At 38.9% G+C, this 12,839-nt stretch overlaps 3 protein-coding genes across 4 annotated transcripts; 1 reads left to right on the forward strand and 2 right to left on the reverse strand.

Moving 5' to 3' along the window:
- Window positions 1-8: 8 nt before the first annotated feature.
- On the reverse strand, window positions 9-9,465 carry LOC111599356 (carnitine O-palmitoyltransferase 1, liver isoform). 2 transcript variants are annotated; one of them, XM_023315007.2, is made up of 8 exons: window positions 9,281-9,465; window positions 3,453-3,648; window positions 2,447-3,384; window positions 2,042-2,380; window positions 1,433-1,492; window positions 796-1,177; window positions 374-733; window positions 9-313 (listed from the first exon to the last, which is right to left on the reverse strand). In XM_023315007.2, the coding sequence occupies exons 2-8, from the start codon at window positions 3,591-3,593 to the stop codon at window positions 191-193; spliced, it is 2,343 nt and encodes a 780-aa protein (XP_023170775.1). In that variant the 5' UTR covers window positions 3,594-3,648; window positions 9,281-9,465; the 3' UTR covers window positions 9-190. The 2 variants fall into 2 exon arrangements, with proteins under 2 accessions (XP_023170775.1, XP_023170759.1); XM_023314991.2 differs by lacking the exon at window positions 1,433-1,492 and adding an exon at window positions 1,694-1,759.
- A 107-nt stretch (window positions 9,466-9,572) lies between these two features.
- LOC111599397 (translin) lies at window positions 9,573-10,801 on the reverse strand. The gene is made up of 5 exons (XM_023315041.2): window positions 10,665-10,801; window positions 10,516-10,603; window positions 10,357-10,453; window positions 10,165-10,280; window positions 9,573-10,099 (listed from the first exon to the last, which is right to left on the reverse strand). Exons 1-5 carry the CDS (start codon window positions 10,737-10,739, stop codon window positions 9,771-9,773), a joined length of 705 nt encoding a protein of 234 aa, XP_023170809.1. The 5' UTR covers window positions 10,740-10,801; the 3' UTR covers window positions 9,573-9,770.
- Window positions 10,802-10,881: 80 nt separating this feature from the next.
- LOC111599252 (peflin) lies at window positions 10,882-12,292 on the forward strand. The gene is made up of 4 exons (XM_023314855.2): window positions 10,882-10,957; window positions 11,019-11,238; window positions 11,635-11,778; window positions 11,846-12,292. Exons 1-4 carry the CDS (start codon window positions 10,949-10,951, stop codon window positions 12,070-12,072), a joined length of 600 nt encoding a protein of 199 aa, XP_023170623.1. The 5' UTR covers window positions 10,882-10,948; the 3' UTR covers window positions 12,073-12,292.
- Window positions 12,293-12,839: the final 547 nt, after the last annotated feature.

Below are 12,839 nucleotides of genomic sequence, written 5' to 3' on the forward strand. Positions count from 1 at the left end.
ATATGATTGCATTGCTTATTTCGCGTGAATTTTGATTTAAAACGTTTTTTCTTTCGGAACACTTTTGCACTTAAATTGAAAACTTAGAATAGACAATATGCTTGATGATTGTTAAAACAAGTAACTAGAGAAGTAAAAACAAATGCTAACAAGAATCTCGCACGAGTTCCGCTACAAATAGGACTAATAATTATTTAGAGACGCCATTCGTGATGGACTTGGCTGGCTTCGGATGATCCTTCATATGCTGCTCGAACATGCTGCGGATGTCGGCCAGAGCCTGGCAAATATTCTTTGAGAACCGGTGCACATCCTGCAATTGTATTATTATATTAGTTACAATTATTCAAATGCCCTATGATTATTTACGCACCGTTTGGGGGCACGTGTTCTTAGCTGAGATATGGAAGAAGATTAAATTTTCACCGGCTATGATATAGGAGACACCATAGCCATCATCTGCTACGGGGCCAAAGCCACCGCCGGCGCTGATGCAATTTGGATGCTTCTTTAAATCCATTTTGGGCGTCTGGCCGTGTGGCGTTTGACTAGTGGACAGGCGCCAGGGTTCGCTGAGCACCTCGTTGAGGAAGGGCGAATCCACTTCCAGGTATTTTGAGACAACATACAAGCAGAACAGATGGCGATCAATGCCTTTTCCACACATGGCATCCTGATAGCCCAGCTGATGGCGATCGCAGGCTTTCTTTAGCAGCTCCACGCGCTCATCGTTCTGTAAGATATATAGAAAGATATTGTATATAACTTGGCTGGCATGAAGCACTATACACCTACCGTTGTGTTTGGATTCTCCATGGCCTTGACCCATGCTGATGATTCTATGGTGCAAGGGCGCACAGTTTCAGTGCGTCCCTCGCGGAAAAGGCGCGTCATCGATGCCTCATAGGTCAGCGAGAAACGTCCCGCATCCCGATAATAGGCCAACTGCAATGCCATTTGTATGAAGGCATCAGGCGAGAGACGGCACTTCTTCATGAAGCCCTTGCCGTACTCCTGGTGCACCAGGATGCGCAGATCGAGTTCATTGATCAGTTTCGTGGCACAGATGGTAGCCTCTTCGATCTGTGGCAGACACGGTTTCAGGTCCCAATGCAGACGCGTGGGCGTGGGCGGCGTGAACTCTGGAATGCCCTTCGTATTGCCTGTCTCATCATATCTAATGAAGTACATATATATATATATATATATATATGGAATGGGAATTAGTAGAGCATTATGTTATGTTATGGGTTATATATCAATGTTAGTTAGGCTGATAGAAGTTAGTCAAGCTAAGAGTAGGTTTATTTAATAGATCAATCAGAACAACTCGTCTGGAGAGTCTTGAGACCATTTGGAGTTATTGATTGAATCAATTTATATAACAGTAATTGGATTAGTCTGCTTTTCTTGTGTTGGAATTTAGCATTACCCTTCAATATCATCACCAAATATATATTCCCATAGATGTCCCATAACCGGTGCGTCCGCCCTATAAAAAATTCATAAATACAATTGATTAAGCCACAACCAAGGTTAAAATGCAAATGATATGGTAGTAATCTGTTATATAATATAGATGTATATATGTATATATATATATTTGTGTATCTATAATATACAACCGCCAACCGACACCAGCTAATGCTGTATATACTGTATATATATTAATATGTATTGTCGGTGCATTTACCCATCGCTTTCAATATCATCAATGATCAGATTCTCCCACATGTGTGAGGCGATCGCAGCGTCGGACCTTTTTACATAATATTTATTAATTTATAGTTACTGAAAAATAAAAAATATTTACCTTCGGCATGCCGAAGTCGATTCATTTTCAAGGCTAACTAAACACTTTCCTACATAATAGTCATATATCATTAATAATAGAAGCTAGTTATATATCATCACACATATTTGGAGTTACTTATAGAGCAGTCATAGTCGTAGTTGATAGAGCAGACAAACGATCGGACTTACATATACCATAAACTATAGACTATAAGAAAATGATGCACATTGATCCGCAAATATTTACCAAGTATGCTCGGCATTGAAGCCTACGCGCCCATTGTTGCCCACGCAGACGGTGAAGCACTTGTCGAACCAACGATTGTAGCCATTGCCATGGAGCAGCTTCTTGCCAAATGAGTCGAGCAGCTCGGGACGTTTCAGATCAAACTCGAACGGCTCATCATCCAGGGAGAGCACAAAGGCAGCCGACTCAATTGTGCGCAACGCAATGTGGTTGGGGCCATATGAGAAGAATGTGTTGCGTGCCTCGGCCCACTTGGAGCGATTCCAGGCAGTCAAAGCGGCCAGTTGCTCCTCGCCCTCCAAGGGTGTGGCCTTTGACTCGAGTATTTCCTTGATTTGACTGTGAATGAAACATAAGTACAGGTGAGCCTTGACCGAATATGCCAACTGGCTTGGTTAGACTTACACTTGCAGTTCACAGGGGCGCAGAATGCGTCCTTTGTAGTAGATGAGCATCTTGTAGTAGCAGCCTTTGTGCAGCACCACAATGTGGTTGGAGTCGCGATAGTGAACGATGCGATCCGTTTCCAGACCAGGCACGCGCACCGTGTTGAATGTGCGCTCATATTGCCACGAGCAGAGCGGAATCATGCCCTGCACCATAATGGGCTGCAGCTCCTGATGCTCGATCAGACGCCGGAAGTTAAGCAGCAGCGAGATGACATTGGCGGCACGGGCCGACTGCACGTTGGTGAGATTCATGAAGATGGCATCGGTGCCATAGAAATTGCTGTTCACACACAATGGACTGCGACCGCGCAGATAGACATACTCCTCCCACCAATCCGACACGTAGTTCGTGGATGTCCAGCTCTTGAGCAGCAGATACCGTTGCAGCTTCTTGCCAATTGTCTGCTCGAACTCGTTGGCCAAGCCCTGCATGCGCTCATAGTTCTCATCATCGAGCAGCGGCCGCACGGAGCGCAAATAGCGCGTCATCGTATCGTGCACAGAGGGCAGCGGTAGGCGTGGCAGCGAGCCCTGAAAACTATAGAGGCCCGGCTTATTCCAGCTGGAAAGCACACGCACCACACCCACCCAGAGCATGGTGGGCAAGGAGACACGACTGCCCGGCGCTCGCGACTCATACATCCAGCCCTTGTACATGAGCAGCAGCTTGAGCGTATAGCGCATCGTAAAGCATATGGAAAGCCACACGGTCAGTGCAGTCAGGAAGCAGGCAGTGATCTGCCAATTCATTGTATTGCTGGGCAGATAGACGAGGATTTTGTTGGTCAGGTTGAAGGGCGCCTGATAGCCGGCAAAGTGCAGGCCCAGCGCGATGGCCGTGATTAGCCACAGACTTTGTATGTGAGCCGGATAAACGCCGTTCCGTATGCCATTCTGAAAGATAACGATATAGATATATTATATTGATTTATAGAGACTGGCTTATTGCTTGTTAATCTTACCCTGGCACGTGCCACACGCTTCTTCCACGAGCGCACGCCCGACGACAATACGAGATTGAGCACCTCGTGGTCATAGTTGATGTCGAAGCCCTCGTGCGTGATCGCAAACGAGAAGGCGACGGCTGAATGAGCTTCAGCCATACCTGCTGCTGCTGCTGCTGCTGCTGCTGCTGGTGGTGGTCTCTACCAAATGGCGCTGCAAATATGGATTAGATTAGATAGGATCAAGTGTTAATCACAAAATATATTGATTGTACTAGTTTATATTTAAATGCGCGCATTATCGAGTACATTATTATTTAGTTATTAGCTCTGCTTACGGATTTGGCCAGCTAGTTTATTGCTCGCTTTCGGACTTAATTAATTAAGCTGATAAGGGCGGCTAATATACTGAATCGTCAGCGTATTTTGCATGAATCAGTTAATATATTTAATTGCTGGATATACATATATATATAAATACATATTTTTACATATATTAACAGTGTTAAGCTGTGATGAGCATGCCAGAGAATGGCAATGACTTTTTCAAGTTTGAGACTCTAATGTTTGACTCTTTCATAGAGTTATTTGAAGGCAAGCAAGCTGACTATAAAGCAGAAAGAGAAAATGGCATAGAAAAGCAATAAAGATGTTAACTTAGGTAATTAGGAGAGTAATGAAAGCTTTCTTTACGTTGCATCTCTGATAAGATAAATAGCTTAAGCTCTTTCTCTTTTTCTAAATATTTAGTCATATGTCTTTATTTACAAAATTATTTTTCTCTAATTTATTCCCTAAGCCAATAAACATGCACACGCAGCATAGTAAATATCTAATTCTGTACACATTTTTAAAATAGTTTAAAAAATATAAACGACTTTAGTGCGTGAACCGCTAAATGCAACTTAGTCGCCGTTGCTAGCCTTAGAATGTTGCACTTTAATATGGCGCAGGGCTTAGGCAATTGTTTTTCAATCCGCGCCTAAGCTTTATTAATTATAGAGTGCAGGCAGCAGCAAGGCGATGTCATAACAAATGCGCCAGCTACTGCTGATTGACGTCACGAACCGCACAACTAGCGATAACCCCCAACATGCACAAAAGATGGCCCCAAGCTGTAAAATCAAAAAAAAAACAGAGTCTGTGGCGGCGCAGTGAACAGGCAGACGCGGAATCATTAGCCATTGATTGTCTGTCTATAAGTCTGCTGAGCACTTCCATTGGCACTTGCTTGAAGCAATAAATGAAATAAAACCGCAGTCACTTTTTGTTCTAGAAGTGAGCTTCAATTATCAAGTGTTTCGCGAGAGCTATTTGCATTGATTGTGTGCATACTAATTGCTTATGAAAATTCTCTGAGTGTGTGTGTGTGGATCTTATAAGGCAGTGATAGGTCATTAAATTTATGAGTTGCCTGTGCATATAAGCAAGGCAAACTTGAAAAGTTGTTTTCTGTCTAAGCATAAGCCTTGACTTGAACTCGACACAAAGAGCGGAACCCAGCTGAAGGCCAATGCAGCACGAGCAACAATAATAATAAACAACAGCACAACAAAGATCCCACACACACACACAAGCGCTGTGTGTGTATTGGTGTTTATGTGACCCACATTTGATTAGGCGTCTACGCGGCGTATGCGTGCTGCTACGTATGCGTAATATTTGTGCTAGACGATCGCTACCGGCTTTTACATATTTATGTCTGCACACAAAAATATATTTAAATTCACTTGTTGTTGTTTATGAAACTGAGGGCCACACAGTCAAGCCAGATATAAATGTCTTGTAGTTGCTCATTCCAACTGTTTCATTTATTTTGCGTTGGTCACGAAGGTACAAAGTCCACTCTTTTTAATTTTGTTTGTCTTGCGCTCTTTGCCATTTTATTTAATTTTATTTTTTTTGCAATCTTTTTTTCGTTTTATATATATATTTAGAAGCCTCTCTGTGTAAAGAGTTTTTTATATAATCAAGAAAATTCAAACTATATAAAACAAATCTCAAAGTGCGCTGATAAGAGTTGTGTCGTGCTCGCTTATCAGGCCCTCGAAAAGGCGAGAATATATATATATATATATATTTATATATATATATATGTGTGTGTGTGTGTGTTTGTGCATTGTGTAGACAGTCTTTAAGTGGCACAGAGAACTGAATGGGGCGGGGAAAAGCAAAAGGTATGCAACGTAAGCCGCAAGAAAATGCATTGAAATGCAGAAATTCATTTGGTTTTTTAGCTCTTTTTCTTGTTTGTATTTCAATTTGGTGACCTTCAATTTGTTGAGGTGAAAAAAAGAGAAACAAACCTTTGTGTTGTTGTTCTTGTAGTTGTGTTTGTTTTGATAAATTAGTAAACGGTTTAATTCAATTAAATCAGCTAATTGCACTTTTTTCACTTTGCCGCCCTATACGAATAGCAAGTGGATAGTTTTTGTGTTTTTCTGTTTTTGTTCTGTTTTCAGATACTTTTCGAGCGGTACGAGAATAGAGAAGATGAACGAAACGACTTGATCGCTTGAGCGCAGAGCGTCAACTGATTCCACTTCGTGGCAAGCGCTGCGCATGGGGTCTCGCCAAAGCAAACAGCCGTCGCCGGCAACAGTCACAGATACAGCTACAGGCACAGATACATTTACATCTATAGCAACAGATACAGATACAGATACAGATACAGATAGAGCTAGAAACGCACATAAGACATCGCTAGAGTGTGTCGCTGCTGCGTCACAGCTAGGAAAAACAAAGAAAGAAGAGTGCTCGGAGTGGCGATCGACCTGTAGATACCCTGTACTTAGAACTGAGCGGACCATATACATAATATAAAATGTGTATATGCCATATTTGAACAATTTCTGTTTCAAGTTTTGCAGGTATGAGCATATAAACTATTATATTATAAAAAAATTAATTTCTTATACAAATTATATATTCCATTTTATGTTATACTATTGAAGAACACATATATACAATTTGACATTTATAGCTTTGCTTATTTTCTATCTATGGGGACAATTAAGCTAGATCAATTCCAGAGTTTTATTATTTTCTACCCGCGTTTCATACTACTCGCTTTGCATTGAGTACAGGGTATAAAAAGAGGGGCTCGCAGCACCCAGAAGAATATCTGAGAGACTCTTAACCGACCGGCGAAACGATACAAATTTAACAATAACTATACATAGTATATTCCAATGCAATACATATACTATATATGTATGATATGTATGCATGTATATATATAGATCTGTAACGCCTTGCGCATATCAATAAATTGACCCAAGGCATTTCCATCTTATGCAAACACACACCCCCTTCAGCGACCAACAAATACATTTAAATACAAGCACACAAGTATACTTAAATAAATATATATATATATATATTTGTGTGTGTTGTTGTCCAACTATAAATATAATATATGGCATAGCACTGACTGCGGATTTATGGAATAGCGCGAGAACTGAAATGTGGATTGTTTGCCGGGAAGCCGGGAAATTATTGCGGCACATATATAATACGTTTATCACACTAACTGATTGAAATGCTACAACTAATACATGTTGGGCTTATATTTAGACTTTCTGCACTTTGAACTGTCGCCGGACAGCATAGACGTGGTACAAAATATTTTTGTATATATATATATCATTCCTATAGCTAAACAAGCCCAAGACAGGACAGGGCAGGGCAGGTAGAGCAGCTATACAAGTGTCTTTCTATACCCTGTACCCATTGCAGGGTATGATATTGTTGTGCAACTGTTTGCAACAGACAAATAGATGCATTTTGATCAGTAATCAGATTTTTAGTATAATTGATTCAATTTCAAAAGGTTACAAAATTTGAATCTTGAAATATTTGGAGCAGAATACCCCTATTAGACATACATATATATATATATATATATATATATATATTATTCGCTTAATAAACAATTCATTGAATTTTAAATTAATTTTAAAACTACTTTTTCTCTAAACTTTAACTCTCTCGCTAACAAATTTCTATCCATAATATATGACTCTCTCGAGATTGAAACTACAATAGCTTAAACAAATGCATGTAATTTCGAAAATGTAAGTTCTTTAACTATGACAAGCTGTTTAATCATTGTCAACCTCAATCTAACAATCCTATCTTGTTTAACAAACCTATAGAATAGTAAACAATTTAATAAACGCTTTCCAATTTAAGATTTTGCTTTTCAATAGACATACATATATCTATATATATATAAAGTAACATAAACTTTTCGCCCTTGAGGTTTCGTTTTTCAACTAAAACTCAAGAAACCGACACTGATAGTGCTTTTGTTGTTATATTTATCAATAGTTTAGCTTATCAGTCGACTTATATAAAGTAGTTCGCTCTGCTAGAGGCCCCCTGTGAGATCTGATCTTTTGACATTATAAATAGTTTTTTAAAAGGTAGCGATAAGATATAAGTTTAGTTTTCAATGTGTGTGTTTTTTATCGCATTAGCAGCCTGTCTAAAGTTCAATTGAAATTTTGCTGTCTCGCAAATTTAGCAAGTGCCATAAACTAGAACGCAATAAATTAGAAGATAAGCGGCGGCACGCGGATTGATATGCCAAATTCTAAGATATTGCCAAATTTTACTACGAAATAAACTTCCAACAATTTGTGACGCACTGCAGGAGTCTAGTTGGAACTTCGTCGCAGACAACAAAAGCCGGTTATCAGACAGTTTGGCCGAATTCGGCCTTATCAGAAATTCGTAGGAGTCTTTGATACCTTAAGCTCCCCTCAAGTTATTGAACGATAAAGTGAAATTTAAAAAAAATATATATGGATTTTATAGTTCAGCCTTGAGAAAACGTAAACATTTTTGAGTCGTACAATCGGCATGTGCCACAGCCACGTTAAAAACAATTGAGCTTGGACTTTGAACTGTGAACACAACTTAAAATGCGGAGCGAGCAACGGCGTCAGCCACTGAGGGGAGTGAACCCGTTAAGTCAATTTCAAACTCGAATCTGCCACGCTTTCGCATATCATTCACAAGTGCTCGCTGAAGTGAGTCGATAGTGTAAACAAGCCCAAATAAAATTAAATTGTAATAAATACAAAACAATTGCAAAATGTCTGATCAAAAAGAAATGGAATACAAATTAATTAAACTTTGATAGAAAAACCATTTGTTTTGATTTTTTGTACATGATATTTACAACAGGTCTAGCCATTTATTGTTGTCTTTTCAATTAGCTTACTGAGCGCTGCCATACACACTCGCATGTACACACACACCAACACCTGCTGGCCTGCCATTATGCGCGTGTATATGTGATTTCTACGTATGTATAAGTATTTTACAGATGTTTACAATGCTGTGCTTGAGACTTTGTCTCTCAACGAGCTTTCGCGTTCACCCACTCAACTGAGCGCGAGACGATGTGTAGTTTTTGGACTTTGAACCTGGTTTAGCGTGCGAATCAGCAAATAAAATTGAAATAAACAAGAAAATAAATATCAACAGCAACACACTGTTTTGTAATAATTGTTTTTATATTTGCGCCCTCTCTTTCTGTTTTTCACAACAAGTTTCCAAGCGGCTGCGCATATGAGTGGAAAATGGAAAAGAGGGGCTTGCTTGTGACCCAAATTACAGAAACTGGTTGAAGATGCAGTTGTTGTTGTTATTGTTGATGGTATTAAGCAATGCAGCTAAGAGTAGGTTGCTAGGCCAAAACATAATTTTCATGTTAGCAGTCAAGTCAAAGGTGAATGCACGGCGCCTGCGTGAGACGAGACGTGTTTTGTTTTCACTTTATTATGTATACATACATGTCTGTACATACACTAGAGTATAAATAATCCTTTACTTACATTTGTATTGAAAAGAACTCGTTTAGTAGCTAACTGAATATACGCGCTTAATCCAATTGCGCTTAAAAGTAAAGCGGAACGAAAAAACACACAAGACGCAAACACAAGCACAAAAGTAAAATGTCGGCAACGGCAAAGACGCGCGCGCAATATTGTAACCGAGCCAACGACTAAAAGAGACTGAGGAGCCGACTCTAGTCGGAGAGCTGTAAATGGCGCGAGCAGCAAAAGTTACAAAGAGCGATTGGAATATTCGAAATTCGAGCGACAACCATATGATCGCGAGAGCGTGTGTATGGGGTTGCTAGAATAGGGTGACCATGTGCAAGCAATTAGTTTATTTTCGAATTCGAATTAATTTCTATGGTATTAAAAGATGAAAAACCACTTGTTAACTTATTATTGATGTTGAAGTTTTACTTAAAATGATACTGTCTTTCATGGTGTCTTTTGTTTGATTTAAGTTTAGCCTATGCAAATATTGCTCAAGTTATTCGGCAGACTCCACTTTAGGCTGTTCCTTGCTCTCAGCTGAGTTGGATAGACCGCGTATACTGACATCGTAGACAACCTCTTCGATCTTCTTTACATCATATTTTAAAGCATCGAAGCGTTTGCGCAAGCCATCATTTTTCATATTGAGCAAACGAAAGCCCGTATTTAGATCGCCAATAAAATGGGATATATTCAAAGGTCGCTCGTAATCGCCCATTGTAACAGAATTGGTGGCAAAGCGAGATAGTTCCGATGCAAGCAGCAAAATACCCAGCAAATAGTCCTCAATATCCAAATGAAAGCCATCCGAATGTTTGGTTTTTACTATTTTGAGATTGAAATCGGATATAACAGAAAATATAATCGAATGTTGTATCTGATTTACTCACAGCCAAGCATCTCAGCCGCCGTTTCGCGGGTGACCAAAAAACCCGCCTCCAGGTAAATAACAAGAGCAATCAAAAATATCAAACGCTGCGTAATGTATGTCCAATGATCGGAATAGCTGTGTGTGTGTGCAGAAACATTAGCAAAAAAGCACAAAAGACGCCTACAGTAGACTACTCGAAAAAAACGCTTACCGGTAATATTGGCCAGGTGGAACCAAGGCGGATAGTTTTTGATACTTCTCAGCACAGGCTTCAATTTGCTTGCGCGATAAGCTGCAGGCAGCATCAACTGTACATTAGCAATGTATATATTACAAATATTATCTCTTATGGCTAATGATAATCACTTACTTTTGCTTAAATCACAGTGTATAACTTGCAATTGTATTGTTGCTTCCTTTGCCAAGTGCTCTATTTCCCGCACCACGATGCGTATATTCTGTGGAATGTATACAATACAATATGACTATTGTTTAGAATTATTTAACATTGATATCCACCTCACGCAACTCCTGTTCATGGTCTATATACTTTTGATAGTTTGAGAAAACTTCCATATTTACAAAATGCGACATTTTTCCTGATAATTTTTGCTTGTTTATGCCGGCCTCTCGAAAACAATTTATTTGCAAATATATCGAAAAGCAGCACTGCGCCGCACGTAATTTATCGATGTGTGCCTCACGCACATACAGCGCACTTGATTTCCAGCTGTGCTTTCCCTACCGTGTTTCGTGCTTCTGGTCTAACTAATTAACATCAAAGTCAAATTCCATCAAGTAAAATGTCCTACGTAAGTAGAACAAACCGCGTAAATCTAATTAGAAAGATTTCATAAATTTAATTTACTTAAGGGCGGCGGTTACAATCCCTATGGACAGCCAGGCGGTGGCTATGCTGCCCCTCCAGGCGCATTTCCGCCTCAAAACGCACAAGTTTCACCACAAGCTCATCAGTGGTTTGCCATGGTTGACAGGGATCGATCTGGGCACATTAACGCCTCAGAATTGAAGGCGGCATTGATCAATGGGCGAGGCCAACAGTTCTCGGACAACGCATGCAAGCTGATGATAAGTAAGTCCCTCTACGGATATGAAATTGAGCAATGAGTCAGTGAAAGGTGTAAGAATGGGAGAATAAGGTGATTCTTATTTGAAAAACTGGAGTATTGGCAATAGATTGGCGGAAAATGATTCTTATTTGAATAAAGGGTGGTGCTCGTTGAATGAGGAACGGCTAAATTTAGATTTCAAATTAACTTAGTTAATTACGCATAAAACATAATACAAATAAACATGCCTTTGTAGGTAGTAAAGTATTTGCCAGCTGACCCTCAATATCTAAAGACTTGTATATTTGTTTAGAATGACGAATAGAGGTGTTTGCACTAGACTTGATAAACATTTTTGGGTTGTTTATTTAACGGTTTATTGTGTTTATCAAAACTTTTATATGCTCTCTTCCTTGCAGGCATGTTCGACAACGACGCCAGTGGCAAAATCGACATATACGAGTTCGAGAAACTTTACAACTACATCAATCAATGGCTGCAGGTGTTTAAGACCTACGATCAGGATGGCTCCGGTCACATTGAGGAAGGCGAGCTGACACAAGGTGAACTATTGAAGATAGTTTATAATAAATTATATATATATAATTTTATATTTTGTTTCTTTTACAGCATTTACCCAAATGGGCTTTCGTTTCACGCCGGAATTCATCAATTTTCTGGTCAAGAAAAGTGATCCACAGAACAATAAAGAGGTATCTGTGGATCAATTTATAGTACTCTGCGTGCAAATACAACGCTTTACCGAGGCATTCAGACAGCGCGATACCCAACAGAATGGAACCATTACCATTGCCTTTGAGGATTTCCTTAGTGTCGCCATCGGCTGTTCTTATTGAAGATGACTCGAACTATTTGGAACTCTAACGACCACTCTTACACACACGCACTCTCAAAGCCTTTTGAAGATAACAAAACTATATTCCGTTTACCTATGGTGCATTTGGTTAAAAATCTACTGTTAATTTCCCCCGCTCCCAATCACATTGTAATCTCACACACATCGTGTAATGTTAATGCAGTTCTAAAGTACAAAGCAGCATAATAAAATCAAGTATATATATAGTTGTAAAAGTAAAAGATTATCGTGTTTTATTCAAAGGGTGTGAATATATATATAGATTAATGGTAATACATGTCTTAGCAGATTTCCTCTTTGACAGTTTGACTGCCAACAAATTCTTAAAAAATGTCTTCATGGAGATATATTTCAATCCATTCGTTTGGAAAAATTGTAATCATAATATTTCTACGCAAAATGGCAGGTAAAATATTATTTTATATATTAAAAATATGATAAAAAATACATTTGGATATAAAAAGTATTTGTTTTTTGGTCTGGGAATCATATTAAAATTTTCTTATAATTTTTTTTTCTTTTTTTTTTTGGTCATTGTAAAATAAAAAACCTAAATATAATTGCTTTCAGTCTTAAAAAGTCAATATAGTAAGAATTTGGTTTTTTAAAATAATAAATTTGTTGAATCCAAAATGATTGGCGATTTTTTGTATACATAATATATAATCTAAAATATACGAATGATTAATCAGTCAAAATTTTTTAAATAATATAAATACCTAATATGGCATAGATCGAGGAGATCGT

The sequence above is a fragment of the Drosophila hydei genome, unplaced genomic scaffold (genome assembly GCF_003285905.1).
Source record: "Drosophila hydei strain 15085-1641.00,03,60 unplaced genomic scaffold, DhydRS2 tig00008122-arrow-pilon, whole genome shotgun sequence".
Lineage (NCBI taxonomy): Eukaryota > Metazoa > Arthropoda > Insecta > Diptera > Drosophilidae > Drosophila > Drosophila hydei.

Bases quoted from the DNA above. Each gene is read 5' to 3' on its own strand.
- LOC111599397 (XM_023315041.2), bottom strand. From the start codon at position 10,739: ATGTCGCATTTTGTAAATATGGAAGTTTTCTCAAACTATCAAAAGTAT. The intron at 10,454-10,515 runs GTAAGTGATTAT...GCTAATGTACAG, and splicing joins ACACTGTGATTTAAGCAAAA to TTGATGCTGCCTGCAGCTTA. The intron at 10,281-10,356 runs GTAAGCGTTTTT...ACACACACACAG, and splicing joins CCACCTGGCCAATATTACCG to CTATTCCGATCATTGGACAT.
- LOC111599356 (XM_023314991.2), bottom strand. From the start codon at position 3,593: ATGGCTGAAGCTCATTCAGCCGTCGCCTTCTCGTTTGCGATCACGCAC. The intron at 3,385-3,452 runs GTAAGATTAACA...GTTATCTTTCAG, and splicing joins AGCGTGTGGCACGTGCCAGG to AATGGCATACGGAACGGCGT. The intron at 1,760-2,041 runs GTAAATATTTGC...TTATGTAAAAAG, and splicing joins TTCAATGCCGAGCATACTTG to GTCCGACGCTGCGATCGCCT.
- LOC111599252 (XM_023314855.2), top strand. The intron at 11,239-11,634 runs GTAAGTCCCTCT...TCTTCCTTGCAG, and splicing joins CGCATGCAAGCTGATGATAA to GCATGTTCGACAACGACGCC. The intron at 11,779-11,845 runs GTGAACTATTGA...TTTCTTTTACAG, and splicing joins GGAAGGCGAGCTGACACAAG to CATTTACCCAAATGGGCTTT.